General features: G+C 31.5%; 1 protein-coding gene across 2 annotated transcripts in view; it reads left to right on the plus strand.

Annotated features, from left to right (window-relative positions):
* The window catches only part of LOC114334913 (uncharacterized), a 122,734-nt gene extending 111,024 nt beyond the window's left edge, over window positions 1-11,710 (plus strand). The window contains exon 6 of one of the 2 annotated variants that reach the window (XM_050656821.1): window positions 10,174-11,710. In XM_050656821.1, the coding sequence (XP_050512778.1) occupies window positions 10,174-10,353 (180 nt within the window). In that variant the 3' untranslated portion in view covers window positions 10,354-11,710. Of the gene's footprint in view, window positions 1-3,251; window positions 4,868-10,173 lie in introns of those variants that run through there. The other variant, XM_028285050.2, reaches the window with a different exon arrangement.
* The last annotated feature ends 8,821 nt before the right edge of the window (window positions 11,711-20,531 follow it).

Raw genomic sequence — 20,531 nt, forward strand, 5'->3', positions numbered from 1 at the left:
ATTTTGGAACAAAGTCTTAATGAACTAAATTGGCTATAATTGAGTTTTCGCTATAATAGACGGAGAGCCAGCGTCAAGAAATCTCTCTGAATTTACTAAAGCTAGTTTTTTACAGTTGATTACTGTTATTGTGCAGACAAACATACTGCGGTCGGTCAAGTAAAACGTAGAACAGGTGTTAGTGATATCTTATGAAAGTTGCTTATCTGCGGAGATGATGCAATCCATTTATTAAGGCTGAAAATCATTACACACATTCTAAATTGAATATAAATGATAGTTATTATAGTCGGTCAGCTGTATGACGGGACAGAACTGGTCGGTCGGCCCCAATGAATGTACAAAGAAAATTAATGATTGAAATTCATTTACTTTACTTCAAAACTATTGTGTAGGTAGTATTTGATATATGAAACATAAATAAAATGGTCAGTCAATGATTTTATGAGACAACGCCCGTCGGTCAGCGAAAATAAAAGAAATATTTCGCGCGCCTTATCGGCGTTGCAGGCGGCAGCTTGCTTTTTTCTTTACTATAAGCAACTGAAGTATTTTTAAATTATATTTAAAATGCGATTTCTAGTAATTATTAGTAATATATTGGTTACATTAAATCAATTGTTTATTTATAAAAGAAATATTCAAATACGTAAGACAAATACGTAATCTTATTGTTTATCTTTTACCGAGATCGAAAAAAGCTTTTTGCAACTCTGCGCTTTGGAAAACCAATTGCAGGGGTATTTTTTGCCTTTTTTTTATAAAAGGTTAAAGTCACATCTAGTAAAAGCATGCCATCGTGGCAAAGCGTCACACATTTCCAAATTCTTCATACACATTATTAGCGTCAATTATTCTTTGATCATTGATGCTTTCCAGTACCAACTTCTATCCAAATCTTCGAAGAGCTTAATAATTTATTCATATCTCCTAGCAGTATAACCAAGATATCAGTGTCCGAACATCTGATTAAAATATTGGAATCTTGTACGACGTTACAGGCATGAAAAATTTATTTTTGTGCCAGCCTCTTCGTGTGCTGGACAGGTAAAATTTTCTTCAATGTTCTTATGATTTTTTATCGTAAACTTTGTACTGATAGCATTTATCGTAGTTTAGCTGGGCGGTTTTTATGTCTAAGTACGACGCTAATTTGTCATTAAGCCAATGATCAATAAGAAAATTCACAAATGTCTCTTTAAATTTAATAATTTTTAATTCTTTTGAAAAATCGCTATTGCAATTTTGTTCAGATCCAGATATGTTATAGTCTCGAATTTCTGAGGTATTTCGCAGTGCATGCTCGTAATCCTTAATTGATGGCGTAAATTATCTATCAAAAATTATGGCGACTGTTTGTGCTTCAAATTTTACAATGTTTTGTAATATTTTTGCCATATTATCTAAGGTCAACGGAATGTCCTACATTAAATGCAAGGAGAAGAAGAAGGCATGAATTAAAACGATATCTATGTATGCAGGCGGCTCGCTGGTGATGGAAATTTCTATAGCTTTCATTAAAGCTGATTAATCAGTTTTACGGTATGTCCCGTCTAAGAGACACAGTGAAAATTTTATCGAACTCAAAGGATATGACAAAACCTTCTCAAGGTCGATATTCTGTTCCACTGAAACCGCAAGAGACCTGCCGTAAAGATCACGTTGCATCTTTACCTCTTGTATCTTTCCATTTACATTCACTTGTTACTTAATAAGCATACCATAATATGGTAAAGAAAAAAGCGAGTCTCCGCCTGCAACGCTGATGGCGCGCATGCTAAATATATCTTTCTTTTTTTGCTGACCGACGGGCGTTGTCCCATAAAAACGTTGACTAACCATTTTATTTATGTTTCACATATTAAATACTACATCCACAAAAGTTTTGAAGTATATTAAATTAATTTTAATTATTATTTTTTATAGTACATTCATTGGGATCGACCAACCGGCTCTGTCCTGTCATACAGCTGACCGACTATACTAACTTTTATTTATATTAAATTTAGAATGTGTGTAATGATTAGTAAATGGATTGCATTACCTCCGCAGGTAAGCAACTTTGATAAGCTCTCAGTAACATCTGTTCTACGTTTCGCTTGACCGACCGCAGTATGTTTCTCTACACAATCACAGTAATCAACTGTGAAAAAACTAGCTTTAGTAAATTTAGAAAGATTTTTCAGCGCTGTCTCTTGGACTATAAGCGTCGACAAGACGCTTCCTTTAAATGAAAAAAAGTTGAATTACAATGGGATGAAAATTTTTGAACTATTACCCTACTACAAGTGAAAACTACTAAAAACACTAGATTTAAGAAAATTTAATTTTAAAATTCAAAATCGGTACATATACGTAAAAAATGTAGTTTTTCGGCATCCAATAGAGCAATTTTCCTCTTTTCTTTTAATCTTATGTAACTCAAACAGACACCTAAATAACGCATTACCAAATCCCACAGATGCTTTAGTCTTGTTATAATAAATTGATTTATTTATAACAAAATAAAACTTCATATTTTTTCCTGTTTTGTTGTCTTTTCTTAAAAAAAATACAAAACGTGTATCTTTTAACGCTCTAAATACAAATATTTTCATTTGAAACCTGTATAACTATTTAAACAATATTCACAAACAATAATTTTCACTCGTAATACCGATGTATTACGGCATAGGAAAAAAAAGTATTTTTTCGGCTTCCCATAGAGTAATTTTCCTCTTTTGTAGAAACCTATGTAACTCGAATAGACATCTAAATAACGCATTACCAAAGTTTTGTTATAATAAATTAATTTATTTATAACAAAATTAAACTACATATCTTTTCCTATGTTGTAGTCTAGAAATTTTTACAAACGTGAATACAAATTTAAAACCAGGACCTCGATTTTTGACCCTTTGCTACGTTATCAAACGTATTCGCTTCGTATTTGTTTAGTATACGAAGCGAATACGTTCGATAACGAAGCGAAGGGTCAAAAATCGAGGTCCTGTCTCGTTATTTAAAGAATATTCGTTTAAACAGATTATTTTTTTTAAAGGGGTTTCACCTATATATTTTTAGTGGCTTTAACAATATAAATATATCTTTTAATCGAAAGGGTATATAAGAACCGGAATGTTCCTATAAAAACGGGTTTCTTATCTCCAATAAATATACCCTTTATAAAGAAATTTTTTATTAAATGGTAAAGTTTTAATGTCACTATTAAACGAATTATTTCTAACTCAGTCCTATTTAATTTGTTTCAGAAAGATCCGCTTAACCCAGGCACTATCTTCGTAGAAGCTTTTAGTGCGTCATATTCAACATTCCAAAGCACATTGGACTCCAAAAGTTGGTTTATAGGAATTCAAAGAAACGGAAAACCGAAGCCAGGCAAAAAGACTGGAGAAACACAAAAGGCCACACGATTTTTACCTCGAAGATGATTATCAAACGACTTTTATATAAACAAACTACAGCAGCTAGATCATTCGAATGATTCACATATTTATTTTTTCTTCCACATGTCGTCGGTCTGATGTGAAAAGTGAATAAGTCCAAAATACCTGATATTGCAGGAGATACAAAATACTAACTGTGCATAACTCCACTTGTACACAACTAATATAATGTGAAAATTGCACAAGCCCATTTTACTAATAAATTTGTTTAATTATCAAACAATATGTGTCATTTTAACCTGTACCCTATAGTAGTGATGTTGATTATAGTTACTTTCGAGTATTCGTTACAAATCGTTACTTTTGTATAAAGTAATCATTTACAGTATTCGTTACTTTGATTACTATGATTACTTTTGTTACTTTTGTATTTGAGTACCTGTAATCATATCGAGAATCGTATTTCTCAGTAGGTAGGTATTTTGTATAAAATAATCATTTTTTACAGTATTCGTTATTTTGTTTACTATGATTACTTTTGTTACTTTTGTATTTGAGTACCGGTAATCATATCGAGAATCGTATTCTCAGTAGGTAGGTATTTTGTATAGGTATTCCGATATAACAACGACCTTCACCGATCTGTTTAAGGGATAAAAATGATTTGATTACTATGATTACTTTTGTTACTTTTATATTTGAGTACCGGTAATCATATCAAGAATCGTATTTCTTAGTAGGTAGGTATTTTGTATAGGTATTCCCATATAATAACTACAATAGTCGTAGTCATTACTCGCTCTGATACGATTGGTACGAAGTAACGAAGTAATCAGAGTAATCAAAGTAATAAAAGTACATACAATAGTCGGTACTCGCTCTGATACGATTGGTACGAAGTAACGGAGTAATCAGAGTAATCAAAGTAATCAAAGTAGATACAATAGTCGTTACTCGCTGTGATACGATTGATACGAAGTAACGAAGTAATCAGAGTAATGAAAGTAACGATTTGCCTCTCTGTATATTAATCGTTACTTTCGGTATTCGTAAGTAACGAGTACTTTGTAATGAATAGTTACTTTTTCAACATCACTACCCTATAGGTACTCACTCGTTTACAATGAAAAACCTTTTTGTTTGTATAAACAACAGAAAATCACAGATACGTTTGAACGGTGTTGGCCACTAACAAGAGCGAAATTGTGGGACTTATGCAGATTTAATTTTCACAATTTTAGCAATATCTAGTAAAATAATTATATTATAAGGAAACACAGCCGTATACAGCTTTTGGATAATGCTAAAAGATGCCATAAAAAGTCTAAAATTGAATATTTTTTACTTATTCATTTTTCATATTAGGCTGACGATGTTTACCTAAATAATCCTTTTTTTATTTTCCCTACCATTAATCAAAACGAAAATTTTCGATATATTTTACATATTTGTCAAATTCTATTAAAACTATTTTTACAACTTTTCTGTTTTTCATTGCTTCTAATTACAAGTAGTGACTTCATACCAAGGTAACTGCTAACCTATGTATACAGGGTGAGACAGATAAAGGGTCAATTAGAAATATCTCGAGAACTAAACTAAACTCCTAAAAATTTGCATTAAAGGTTTTTTGAAAGTGAACTGTTTAATGAAAAATATTTTCATCTATCTGCTACTTCCGGTTCGGAAGACTCTGGGTTCGATTTATTCTTGCCCTGTTTAAGAACTGGTACAATAATGGAATCGTACCAATCCATTGGGAAAACATTATTTTTCTACAACCACTATTCAAAGTGCACTTTTCTGCACGGTTTTATGTTAGCAAACTTGATATTTTCTCACAGTATAAGATATTTGACATTAGTGTGCAGAAAAGTGACGTTTCTGTGCCGCAAAGTGACGTTTCTGTGCCGCAAAGTTCTTTTCTGCACAGTTGACTACCTCATTCTGAGTAACGTTATATTCTGTTTACATCCGTGGACTACCGCATTCTGAGTAACGTTATATTCTGTTTACATCCGTGGTTAAACTTTAGACAAATATATAACCTATAAGACAATTATTATATTTAACTATAGCATAGAAACTAAATTATGGATGTTACAACTGTTTTATTTTACAATTTTATTCTTATTAAACATTTTATAATTATCAAATAACCAATAAGGATTTAGCAACCTGTGCAAGAGACGTCGAATGAAGTAGTTTTGTGTAAATCCGTGACTGCATAAATATAATGTCAATAATGTGTAATAATTGTTTAAATTTAAACAAATTAAGGCAGTGCATTAATTTTTTAACTGATTGCTGTGCAATTTATTTAGGTATAAGGAATTTAAATTGATTAGTAGGTATTAATTAAATACAGTTTAAAATTTATCACATAGGTACCTATTATAATTAATCGTCGTTTGGAAATCGTGATTTTTATTTTTAGGAAAAACTGTGCTTGTAGAAAAAGTATAGTGTGAAACACGTGCAGAAAGGTAATTTCTCACTCGTTTGAATTGCGGCACTCGCTTGCGCTCGTACCGCAACTTTTCAAACTCGTGAGAAATTAGTACCTTTCTGCACTTGTTGCACAATATACTATTTCCTAACAAGTGCAGAAAGTCATTCTTTTCCGCACGCGACTGCAGTTTGCCGAACGACGCGAAGCGGGAGTTCGGCAAGCAGTCGAGTGCGGAAAAGAGACTTTCTGCAAGAGTTAGGAACAATATTTTTTCTAAGAGTCTTTAAAAAATTTCCAAATCTTAATGAATTAATTTAATTAATATGAAAATACATACACAAATTAATTCTTTGACAAGGTTGTCAAAACCAAACTTGCAATATAATTAGTTAGCATGACGACGATCTTGGTTTCCATGACGATGATTCAAAACGACTGTTATTGTCTACCGATTTGACTTTCGAATATTATGTCAAAATAATTTTATTTTATCGAATTGTCGCGTTAATTTCATTAAAACATGAACACAATAAGATATATTTGAAATAAATTAGCAAATAATATCTAAATATTAGTTTATTGCATGTATTATAATTACTTTAAGGCCATATTAGTATATCTAAATTAACACGCGTGCGGAAAAGTGAAACTTTCTAAACTAAAATGCGTGCGTGAAAGTAGACATTTTTGCACGCTCGTAGAAAAAAATAATTTCTAAATAGTTAATAATTATTACTAAATTATTAGTAATTTTGCCAATTTCGGCAAAATTCTCAAAAAACAAAAAAATTACCTTCTACAATCACTACCCAGTTGTGTCGAGTTTAGGGAACGACTAGGTATATAATATTTTAATTTTATAGCAAATGGAACAGTCCATTTATCATAAAGGGGAGGCCGTATTTATACTGGTATAAACCTTTTTAAAACTGTTAATAAATTATTGCTTTTAAAATATTTATACTCAAATTGTATTTTTGAACATCTTATTTATTTTATATAATAATTAAATTCACTATCAAATGTCATTGATGTTTTATTAATACTTAATTTAAAATTTAGTTTGACATTCACGAAGTGTCAAACTCAAATGTAAATAACCAATGCTTGGCAAATCGAGATTTAAAAAAAAGTAGCCTACTTCCTAATCAACCATTTGAGCTGACGTTTAGTGCGTCTGTAGGAAATAACCGGATTGTGACGTCACATTTTAGATTTTGAGGTCGATTATCTCGAAGACGGTTAGATATATCGAAATGCCGTTTTCAGATTTGGATTCAGAAGGCAAAACTACATAAGAATCCATCGATACACCTGCTCTAAGTATTGCAGGAGCGGCAACGCAATAACACACAGACTTTTGCAAATTGATAAACGAAAAGTTTTCGTTGAAAATACTTTTCTATCTAATATATTAGTCGAACGGCAGCAATCGTTATGCCGACCACGAAAATCAAATTTAAGGTGAATGACCAATTTTGGTCTATTTTTATGTTTCCGAGGTCGCTGAATCCGAATGTGAAGTTTATTTTTATCTAAATTTGGTGTAACATGTTCAAAAATCAAATTTTATAAAAAAATGTTGAAAATCAGTTTTGATAATTTTTCAAATTAACCTCGCTGTATCTTTGGTCACTGGAAATATTTCTTTTTGAAAATTTTACTGTATCATCTTTAAAGTATTTAGATAACAATGAAATTTGTCCAAAATGTTTAAACATATTAAAAAAGGAGTTGTTAGTTTTAAACATTTTGTCATCATATTTCGTTAGTTTCATGTTTACGTAAAAAAGTTGAGTGACAAACTTTTTAGTTTATAATTTTAACCAACACAACAATAAAACATAACTCATGAAGAAGTTTTTTGGAAAATTTTAAATCAAAATATTTAATAGGAAAAAAGTTATGTTACTTCATAGACAAGCGGCACACTTCATTAAAACATGAACACAATAAGATATATTTGAAATAAATTAGCAAATAATATCTAAATATTAGTTGTATTATAATTACTTTAAGGCCATATTAACATATCTAAATTAACACGCGTGCGGAAAAGTAAAAACCGCGTGCGGAAAAGTAACAAAAGTAATGAAAAATTTATTTTTGTGCCAGCCTCTTCGTGTGCTGGACAGGTAAAATTTTCTTCAATGTTCTTATGATTTTTTATCGTAAACTTTGTACTGATAGCATTTATAGTTTAGCTGGGCGGTTTTTATGTCTAAGTACGACGCTAATTTGTCATTAAGCCAATGATCAATAAGAAAATTCACAAATGTCTCTTTAAATTTAATAATTTTTAATTCTTTTGAAAAATCGCTATTGCAATTTTGTTCAGATCCAGATATGTTATAGTCTCGAAATTCTGAGGTATTTCGCAGTGCATGCTCGTAATCCTTAATTGATGGCGTAAATTATCTATCAAAATTATGGCGACTGTTTGTGCTTCAAATTTTACAATGTTTTGTAATATTTTTGCCATATTATCTAAGGTCAACGGAATGTCCTACATTAAATGCAAGGAGAAGAAGAAGGCATGATTAAAACGATATCTATGTATGCAGGCGGCTCGCTGGTGATGGAAATTTCTATAGCTTTCATTAAAGCTGATTAATCAGTTTTACGGTATGTCCCGTCTAAGAGACACAGTGAAAATTTTATCGAACTCAAAGGATATGACAAAACCTTCTCAAGGTCGATATTCTGTTCCACTGAAACCGCAAGAGACCTGCCGTAAAGATCACCTTGCATCTTTACCTCTTGTATCTTTCCATTTACATTCACTTGTTACTTAATAAGCATACCATAATATGGTAAAGAAAAAAGCGAGTCTCCGCCTGCAACGCTGATGGCGCGCATGCTAAATATATCTTTCTTTTTTTGCTGACCGACGGGCGTTGTCCCATAAAAACGTTGACTAACCATTTTATTTATGTTTCACATATTAAATACTACATCCACAAAAGTTTTGAAGTATATTAAATTAATTTTAATTATTATTTTTTTTTGTACATTCATTGGGGCCGACCAACCGGCTCTGTCCTGTCATACAGCTGACCGACTATACTAACTTTTATTTATATTAAATTTAGAATGTGTGTAATGATTAGTAAATGGATTGCATTACCTCCGCAGGTAAGCAACTTTGATAAGCTCTCAGTAACATCTGTTCTACGTTTCGCTTGACCGACCGCAGTATGTTTCTCTACACAATCACAGTAATCAACTGTGAAAAAACTAGCTTTAGTAAATTTAGAAAGATTTTTCAGCGCTGTCTCTTGGACTATAAGCGTCGACAAGACGCTTCCTTTAAATGAAAAAAAGTTGAATTACAATGGGATGAAAATTTTTGAACTATTACCCTACTACAAGTGAAAACTACTAAAAACACTAGATTTAAGAAAATTTAATTTTAAAATTCAAAATCGGTACATATACGTAAAAAATGTAGTTTTTCGGCATCCAATAGAGCAATTTTCCTCTTTTCTTTTAATCTTATGTAACTCAAACAGACACCTAAATAACGCATTACCAAATCCCACAGATGCTTTAGTCTTGTTATAATAAATTGATTTATTTATAACAAAATAAAACTTCATATTTTTTCCTGTTTTGTTGTCTTTTCTTAAAAAAAAATACAAAACGTGTATCTTTTAACGCTCTAAATACAAATATTTTCATTTGAAACCTGTATAACTATTTAAACAATATTCACAAACAATAATTTTCACTCGTAATACCGATGTATTACGGCATAGGAAAAAAAAGTATTTTTTCGGCTTCCCATAGAGTAATTTTCCTCTTTTGTAGAAACCTATGTAACTCGAATAGACATCTAAATAACGCATTACCAAAGTTTTGTTATAATAAATTAATTTATTTATAACAAAATTAAACTACATATCTTTTCCTATGTTGTAGTCTAGAAATTTTTACAAACGTGAATACAAATTTAAAACCAGGACCTCGATTTTTGACCCTTTGCTACGTTATCAAACGTATTCGCTTCGTATTTGTTTAGTATACGAAGCGAATACGTTCGATAACGAAGCGAAGGGTCAAAAATCGAGGTCCTGTCTCGTTATTTAAAGAATATTCGTTTAAACAGATTATTTTTTTTAAAGGGGTTTCACCTATATATTTTTAGTGGCTTTAACAATATAAATATATCTTTTAATCGAAAGGGTATATAAGAACCGGAATGTTCCTATAAAAACGGGTTTCTTATCTCCAATAAATATACCCTTTATAAAGAAATTTTTTATTAAATGGTAAAGTTTTAATGTCACTATTAAACGAATTATTTCTAACTCAGTCCTATTTAATTTGTTTCAGAAAGATCCGCTTAACCCAGGCACTATCTTCGTAGAAGCTTTTAGTGCGTCATATTCAACATTCCAAAGCACATTGGACTCCAAAAGTTGGTTTATAGGAATTCAAAGAAACGGAAAACCGAAGCCAGGCAAAAAGACTGGAGAAACACAAAAGGCCACACGATTTTTACCTCGAAGATGATTATCAAACGACTTTTATATAAACAAACTACAGCAGCTAGATCATTCGAATGATTCACATATTTATTTTTTCTTCCACATGTCGTCGGTCTAATGTGAAAAGTGCATAAGTCCAAAATACCTGATATTGCAGGAGATACAAAATACTAACTGTGCATAACTCCACTTGTCCACAACTAATATAATGTGAAAATTGCACAAGCCCATTTTACTAATAAATTTGTTTAATTATCAAACAATATGTGTCATTTTAACCTGTACCCTATAGTATTGATGTTGATTATAGTTACTTTCGAGTATTCGTTACAAATCGTTACTTTTGTATAAAGTAATCATTTACAGTATTCGTTACTTTGATTACTATGATTACTTTTGTTACTCTTGTATTTGAGTACCTGTAATCATATCGAGAATCGTATTTCTCAGTAGGTAGGTATTTTGTGTAAAATAATCATTTTTTACAGTATTCGTTATTTTGTTTACTATGATTACTTTTGTTACTTTTGTATTTGAGTACCGGCAATCATATCGAGAATCGTATTCTCAGTAGGTAGGTATTTTGTATAGGTATTCCGATATAACAACGACCTTCACCGATCTGTTTAAGGGATAAAAATGATTTGATTACTATGATTACTTTTGTTACTTTTATATTTGAGTACCGGTAATCATATCGAGAATCGTATTTCTTAGTAGGTAGGTATTTTGTATAGGTATTCCCATATAATAACTACAATAGTCGTAGTCATTACTCGCTCTGATACGATTGGTACGAAGTAACGGAGTAATCAGAGTAATCAAAGTAATCAAAGTAGATACAATAGTCGATACTCGCTGTGATACGATTGATACGAAGTAACGAAGTAATCAGAGTAAACAAAGTAACGATTTGCCTCTCTGTATATTAATCGTTACTTTCGGTATTCGTAAGTAACGAGTACTTTGTAACGAATAGTTACTTTTTCAACTTCACTACCCTATAGGTACTCACTCGTTTACAATGAAAAACCTTTTTGTTTGTATAAACAACAGAAAATCACAGATACGTTTGAACGGTGTTGGCCACTAACAAGAGCGAAATTGTGGGACTTATGCAGATTTAATTTTCACAATTTTAGCAATATCTAGTAAAATAATTATATTAGAAGGAAACACAGCCGTATATAGCTTTTGGATAATGCTAAAAGATGCCATAAAAAGTCTAAAATTGAATATTTTTTACTTATTCATTTTTCATATTAGGCTGACGATGTTTACCAAAATAATTCTTTTTTTATTTTCCCTACCATTAATCAAAACGAAAATTTTCGATATATTTTACATATTTGTCAAATTCTATTAAAACTATTTTTACAACTTTTCTGTTTTTCATTGCTTCTAATTACAAGTAGTGACTTCATACCAAGGTAACTGCTAACCTATGTATACAGGGTGAGACAGATAAAGGGTCAATTAGAAATATCTCGAGAACTAAACTAAACTCCTAAAAATTTGCATTAAAGGTTTTTTGAAAGTGAACTGTTTAATGAAAAATATTTTCATCTATCTGCTACTTCCGGTTCGGAAGACTCTGGGTCCGATTTATTCTTGCCCTGTTTAAGAACTGGTACAATAATGGAATCGTACCAATCCATTGGGAAAACATTATTTTTCTACAACCACTATTCAAAGTGCACTTTTCTGCACGGTTTTATGTTAGCAAACTTGATATTTTCTCACAGTATAAGATATTTGACATTTGTGTGCAGAAAAGTGACGTTTCTGTGCCGCAAAGTGACGTTTCTGTGCCGCAAAGTTCTTTTCTGCACAGTTGACTACCTCATTCTGAGTAACGTTATATTCTGTTTACATCCGTGGACTACCGCATTCTGAGTAACGTTATATTCTGTTTACATCCGTGGTTAAACTTTAGACAAATATATAACCTATAAGACAATTATTATATTTAACTATAGCATAGAAACTAAATTATGGATGTTACAACTGTTTTATTTTACAATTTTATTCTTATTAAACATTTTATAATTATCAAATAACCAATAAGGATTTAGCAACCTGTGCAAGAGACGTCGAATGAAGTAGGTTTTGTGTAAATCCGCGACTGCATAAATATAATGTCAATAATGTGTAATAATTGTTTAAATTTAAGCAAATTAAGGCAGTGCATTAATTTTTTAACTGATTTCTGTGCAATTTATTTAGGTATAAGAAATTTAAATTGATTAGTAGGTATTAATTAAATACAGTTTAAAATTTATCACATAGGTACCTATTATAATTAATCGTCGTTTGGAAATTGTGATTTTTATTTTTAGGAAAAACTGTGCTTGTAGAAAAAGTATAGTGTGAAACACGTGCAGAAAGGTAATTTCTCACTCGTTTGAATTGCGGCACTCGCTTGCGCTCGTACCGCAACTTTTCAAACTCGTAAGAAATTAGTACCTTTCTGCACTTGTTGCACAATATACTATTTCCTAACAAGTGCAGAAAGTCATTCTTTTCCGCACGCGACTGCAGTTTGCCGAACGACGCGAAGCGGAAGTTCGGCAAGCAGTCGAGTGCGGAAAAGAGACTTTCTGCAAGAGTTAGGAACAATATTTTTTCTAAGAGTCTTTAAAAAATTTCCAAATCTTAATGAATTAATTTAATTAATATGAAAATACATACACAAATTAATTCTTTGACAAGGTTGTCAAAACCAAACTTTCAATATAATTGGTTAGCATGACGACGATCTTGGTTTCCATGACGATGATTCAAAACGACTGTTATTGTCTACCGATTTGACTTTCGAATATTATGTCAAAATAATTTTATTTTATCGAATTGTCGCGTTAATTTCTAAACTAAAATGCGTGCTTATTTCTCGAGATCCTGACCACGGTGTGGTGAACGGCTAATTTTAATCATACTTTATGATTTTGATCTCAAAAATTCGTTTTTTGCTCTTCTTAAGAATTTTGCATTTTGCGGTTTCGTCATTCTTTTTCTGAACCGGCGAATTTGTCCTCAAACAACTTCTTGGGCCTTTTCTATATATGCTTAGGGTTATAAGTTTTATAGTGCGAAGAAAAGTCAAAAATAGATTAATAATAGCATAGGAATGTTAAAATTATAATAAATTGTATGAATAAAAAATATAATAGATAGAAAAATAAGCCTAACTTTTGTTTTTATTGTATCCCTATGAATATTCGCTGAAAAACCATCTACAAAATTGCTATTATAGTATAGTATAGTTGATCCAAAAGATGGCATAACCCAGACATCCAAAGTGAAAGTTATCCTTCAACACCAAATTGTTCTATATGGTCCACACAATGTCCAGAAAAAAGTCACACCATTTTGAGCGTCGGGTTTGGAGGGGAGAGGGGGGAGAAATCGGTAAATTCCTAGTTTTTTAAGTTTTTCGCCAATATTTCTAAAACTATGCGGTTTAGCACGAACAACCCTCTATACAAAATTGTTCTGCATTAAATTTGAAATAAAAATGGTCCTATGCATAATCTTTCTAAAATGCATGGTTCCAAAGTTACGGAGGTAGTATAGTATAACTGGTCCAAAAAAAGGCCTAACCCAAACATCCAAAGTAAAAGTTTTCCTCCAACACCAAAATGTTCTATATGGTCCACATATTGTTCAGTAAAAAGTTACACCATTTTGAGCGTCCGGTTTGGGAGGGAGATGGGAGAGAAGCCGGTAAATTAGTAGTTTTTTTACGTTTTTCGTCAATATTTCTAAAACCATGCTTTAGTCTAAACAGTGTTATATACCAAAATGTTCTACATGAAATTTAAAATAAAAAATGTTGTATACATAATTGTTATAAAATCAACGGTTCCCGAGTTACGGAGGGTGAAAAGTCGAGGTTTTCGATACTTTTTATATTTTTTGGGCAATATTTATGATATAACTATACCAAAAACCCAGACATCCAAAGTGAAAGTTATCCTCCAACACCAAATTGTTCTATATGGTCCACATAATGTTCAGAAAAAAATCACACCATTTTGAGCGTCGGGTTTGGGGGAAGAGGGGGGAGAATTCGGTAAATATAAAAAGTATCGAAAACCTCCACTTTTCACCCTCCGTAACTCTGGAACCGTTGATTTTATAATAATTATGTATAGAAACTTTTTTGTTTTAAATTTGATGTAGAACATTTTTCTATAGAACATTCCTTACGCTAAAGCATAGTTTTAGAAATATTGACGAAAAACGTAAAAAAACTACTAATTTACCGACTTTTCCCCCATCTCCCCCCCCCCCAAACCGGACGCTCAAAATGGTGTTACTTTTTACTGAACAATATGTGGACCATATAGAACAATTTGGTGTTGAAGGAAAACTTTTACTTTGGATGTCGGGGTTAGGCCTTTTTTTGGACCAATTATACTATACTACCTCCGTAACTTTGGAACCGTTCATTTTAGAAGGGTTATGCATAGGGCCTTTTTTATTTCAAATTTAATGTAGAACAATTTTGTGTAGAGGGTTGTTTATGCTAAACCGCTTAGTGTTAGAAATATTGACGAAAAACGTAAAAAACTAGGAATTTGCAGATTTCTCCCCCCAAACCCGACGCTCAAAATGGTGTGACTTTTTTCTGAACATTATGTGGAGCATATAGAACAATTTGGTGTTGGAGGATAACTTTCACTTTGGATGTCTGGGTTTGGGTCTAACTATACCATACTATTATGTTATTTTATTTTAAAATGAACTGAAAAAAAGTTATAATATTCAAAAGGAAACTTGTTAAAAATTTTGTACATATTTTTGTTTATATCTTTTTTGTTGGTCACTTGACGATAAAAAGTAATAAAAACGAAATTGTAGAAAATTTAATTTGCTATATTTTATGTTTAATTAGATTTTCCGTAGGGTTGGTAGTTTATAAGATATATCGCAAAACACCTTTGCACTCCATTTCCAAGATGGCGGCCCGGGGACAAGGGTGGCGACCCCAAAAACTTGAACTTAAGCGTCTATTGATCCCCCTATACATTAAAGAAATAAAATTGACTCCTCTAGCAAATGCAAGGTATGGCTTAAAAAATTTAACATTTTAATGCAGTGGTTCCCAACCTTTTATGACTGGCGACCCACCTTCTGATATTTTTTCATGTTCGCGACCCATCCCTCACCCATGATGATAGAATAAACTAAAGAACACGGTCACTGTACGCTACTCAGCCACTGTAAGAGCAACACCGAGACCCATCTGAAATCTGCCCGCGACCCACTAGTGGGTCGGGACCCACCGGTTGGGAAACGCTGTTTTAATGGACTAGTAGTAATAGTCTAAGAGCTAGTGAACCCTCCGACTAACGGTCGTCCTGTAAGGGTAAAAATTTTTCTAGTGATAATTCATAGCACACCAAGGCTAAAAACCATGACCTGGCAGGCCTCAGCGGTGCACGTGTATCTACCAGGTGAATCGAAAAGTGCAAATTTAGGGGGTAAAATAAACTTTCTCCTGTAAGGTTTAAATTTAAGTAGGTGTTTGAGTAAGTCATTTAGAAGAAATGTGTACAATGACAGGCGATTCTGAAGAGCATAAGACCATGCCAGGCGAGGGGAAAGATTAGGGGTTTTTCCTAAAATTATTCTTTTTGCATCGAACAAATTTTTTTTAGGTTTTTTGAATCATTTAAAACAGAAAACGTCTTTAGTGATTTTTCTCTTAAGTTACTAGTTTTTGTTATATAAGCGATTGAAAATTTTGAAAATTGAGAAATCGGCCATTTTTAACCCTAAATCGGACATTTATCTAAAAATTTCAATGTTTCCAAGGTACATAGATATTCTTTAAACATTGATTGATGAAATCCCGAAGAGTTTTTTGCAATAAAATATTGAAAACCCCTTTGTTTTTTTAATTACTAATCAAGCGTGTGCGACACTGTAGTATAAGTGAGGACGTTTGAGTTTGCATAAATTCATTATCTCGAGAATGGGCAAATTTGAAGAGAAATCCTCAGACAGGTCGATTTTTATTTTTAAATTAGGACTTTTTGGCATATATATAATACTAGTGACGTCATCCATCTGGGCCTGATGACCTAATCGATGATTTTTTTAAATAAGAGTAGGGGTTGTGTGATAGCTCATTTGAAAGGTTTTTTAATTCTCTATTCAGTAATATAAACATTAACATAATTATTTATACAGGGTGTAAAAAAAATGTTTTTTCTATTTGTCCAATTTAATCAAAGTTAATTTAATAAAAAAAATTTTTTTGTACACCCTGTATAAATAATTATGTTAATGTTTATATTAGTGAATAGAAAATTCAATAACCTTTCAAATGAGCTATCACACAACCCCTACTCTCATTTAAAAAAATCATCGATTACGTCATCACGCTCAGATCGATGACGTCACTAGTATTATATATATGCCAAAAAGTCCTAATTTAAAAATAAAAATCGACCTGCCTGAGGACTTCTCTTGAAATTTGCCCATTCTCGAGATAATGAATTTATGCAAACTCAAACGTCCTCACTTATACCACAGTGTCTCACCTGCTTGATTAGCAATTAAAAAAAACAAAGGGGTTTTCGATATTTTATTGCAAAAAACTCTTCGGGATTTCATCAATCAATGTTTAAAGAATATCTACGTATCTTAGCAACACTGAAATTTTCAGATAAATGTCCGATTTAGACCAAAAACCTAAAAAAAATTGTTCGATGCAAAAAGAATAATTTTAGGAAAAACCCCTAATCTTTCCCCTCGCCTGACAAGGTCTTATGCTCTTCAGAATCTCCTGTCATTGTACACATTTCTTCTGAATGGCTTACTCAAACACATACTTAAATTTAAACCTTACAGGAGAAAGTTTATTTTACCCCCTAAATTTGCACTTTTCGATTCACCTGGTAGATACACGTGCACCGCTGAGGCCTGCCAGGTCATGGTTTTTAGCCTTGGTGTGCTATGAATTATCACTAGAAAAATTTCTAGCCTTACAGGACGACCGTTAGTCGGAGGGTTCACTAGCTCTTAGACTATAAAGTGTTCATTCTACATATTTGTATATGGCTAAGTACGATTATGGAGACTTGGTAATAATATGAAAATTTATTTAAGATTTACATTTTTAGGTATATTTTGAACCATATTAAAAAAGAAGTAATATCTCGATAAAAAGTGCCTTCTCGAAAAAATACAAAGAGGCAAAAGAGTTTTAAAAACACTGTGTTTAACTAATGGTACCGCAGTAAAAGTTTAATTGTAACATACACAAACATTTGGGGGGTTTAAAGAGACAAAACCCCCATAAAATTTTTATGTAAATATATTAAAAAAGAAGCCACAACTCGATAAAAACTGCCTTATCGAAAAAATACTAAGAGGAAAAAAAGTTTTAGAAATATTGAATTTAACTAATGGTACCACAATAATAATTTAATTGGAACGTACACAAAAGTTTGGGGGGGTTTAAGGGAACAAAACCCCCATAAAATTTTTATGGGGTACACAAATTTCATATTAATTATTTTTTAAAATGGTACTGCCATAAGAATGCCACATGTCTATTTTCAATAAAAAATCTCGAATAGTTTTCGATATATCCGAAAAAATCGATTTTCATTTTGTAACTTCAAAGGGCTGTAACTTTTTTATGTGCATATTTGTACTAAGGTAAATTACGTTCATTCGAATTATTTTTGCTCTCAGAATATGTGATTTAATTTATGACCTGTATTTTCGTTACACCTTGTATATTATATATGTTTGTAATAAAATTGTTAAAAAAAAATATTTTCTTTTCAATACAGCTTTCTTGCTTTTATAATTATTTTTCTCATAAACTAATTACTTTAAGCATCATGTGTTATACATTTTTGAAATCAGTACAAAGAGGAGAATCCAAGTATAAAATATAAAAGGTGGAATTAATTTAAAAAAATTAAAAGATAGTACTGGCGGTGAGAGGGTTCCTTTTACGGTAAGCTTAAATATGACATAATATATCCCCCTTCAAATATTATTTGACGCTTTTTTCTAAAAATCAGTGGTTCAAAAGATATTTAAGGTGGATAAAATTATCTGAAAAGCACTGTAATACCTATATCTAATAACTATAACCAACGAAAATTCTACGTCAATCAACTTTTAAACTATTTGAAATAATAATTTTGATCTTTATGATCCTTACCAATTATTGTTGAGCACTGTGTTTCCAAGTAATTGAGAAGAAATTGCTGTAGTAAATTTTAAATCTTCGTAGCTGTTTCCTGTAGCCAAATATTTTAATGCTGCCTTTCTTCTGCATTTACGTCTCTCATTTGCATCTCTCATGACAGTATTTTTTTTAAATTTTGATTTTATTATACCCAATAAATTATTAAATAATACATTTATAATAATACAAGTATATCATCCATTCAATAATTTTTAAAATCATTTGGTTCGTGCTCCTTTAATTCTTGCATTGCAGGGGCTATAGCGGGATAAGATGGTCAAAAATGCCCCCGCACCGATCAGCCCCGCTACTTATGATTTCGATAAAGGATATATAATTATGCCCTCTTGCAAATTTTTAGCTTCCCAGAGGTCCTAAACGTCTTAAATCGAGAAAAGAAGAATTTTTAGTTCTTATTTTTTTGTGTACATTTTCCTTTAAAAAATCTGAAAAAATTCAGTAGGTTGTATCTTTTGAATACAAAACAACCTAATTTTTTTCAGATTTTTGTAATGAAAAATGAGCCCAGGAAAATTTTTTGAAATTTTCAAAAATTTTTTAGGTTATGATATGATTTGGCCAACTTTTAAATAGTATTTTTTTGTGTACTTTGTGCCGTTCTTTTAAATGGCAGACGCAGAATTTATATCTGAGTGGAAAGACCGAAAAAATCGAAAAAACCGTTTTTGGCTGTCTCGAGATGCATCTCGGGACAGCCAATTTGCATCTCGGGACAGCCAAAAAACTAAAATTGTGAATTTTGTCATAAAATTTGGTATATGGGGTTATAATAATATTTGGAACAACTTTTCCAAATAACTTTTATCGATATCTGTAACGCGAAACAAATCGAATCGAATCGCATATCGAAAATTCACCCTGTTTGTGGATTCGCAGTAGGCCGCGTTTAAAATTTAAAGTTCAGTTGACTATTTTAAAAATTGTGAACCATCAACCTGTATGACTGAGCAAAATTTCAAATCTGTATATATTTTGATAGCCGAAACATAGGGATGTCTTCATCTTAAATGCGACACACTGTATCTTATCAATTCGATAATTTATTGCAACTAGTATAGTCGTATTTTTTATAGATTCAAAATATACAATGAGAATACTGACTAATTCACTAATTTTATCATAAAAAGTTCAAATTGATTGCATTGAAATATTGAACCAATTAAGGCGCATTAATATAATATTATTATAATTATTATAATAAATAGAGTGAGTTTTATGTATAAAACCCCTCAAGTATCTCGGAAACGACTTGCACGTTTTTCATAGGTTTTGGTGGGTAGGGGTTTTCTAATGAAGCCGAAATTACAGTGATAATTACATTGTTGTCAGATTTTCCGTTTTTCTGGAAATCTAATGAACTTTCTTATTTCAAAGAGAACACCCTGTATATTTTTTGCGTTTTGAAGACCTTAAGATATACTGATTATTTTTTATGATATATTCTCTATACCTAAATGCCATAGTTTCGGAGTTATTGCTACATTTATCAAAAAAAGAATTAAAGAAATTATAAAAATTAATTTTTTCGGCATGTGTAGACATTATTTTAAGTTCTTTGGATCATTGGGAACAAAAAAAGGTCTTTTGTAATTTTTCTCTAAAGTTAATCGTTTTCGAGTTATAAACAATTTAAAACTGAAAAAAATCGAATAATGACGATTTTCAAGGTTCAAAAACAAAAATAAAAACCATTTTTTTTAAACTGCGGAGTACCCAAACCCTTCTTCCAGGGGCTCGCTATAAAATTGTATGGCACGTTTTATTCTAAAACATTGCTTTTTAATAAATGTTAATGAAGCGCATATGAGAGGACGGGCGATCGGGCTGCATTAACAATTAAAAAACAATATTTTAGAATGAAACAAGCTCAAATTACTTATTGGTAACTGATAAAATAAGGCTTTAGCTTTAATTTTTTACTTGGTAGTTTCAAAAATAATATTTTTAATTTGTGTTTTTTAACC

The sequence above is a fragment of the Diabrotica virgifera genome, chromosome 7 (genome assembly GCF_917563875.1).
Source record: "Diabrotica virgifera virgifera chromosome 7, PGI_DIABVI_V3a".
Classification (NCBI taxonomy): domain Eukaryota; kingdom Metazoa; phylum Arthropoda; class Insecta; order Coleoptera; family Chrysomelidae; genus Diabrotica; species Diabrotica virgifera.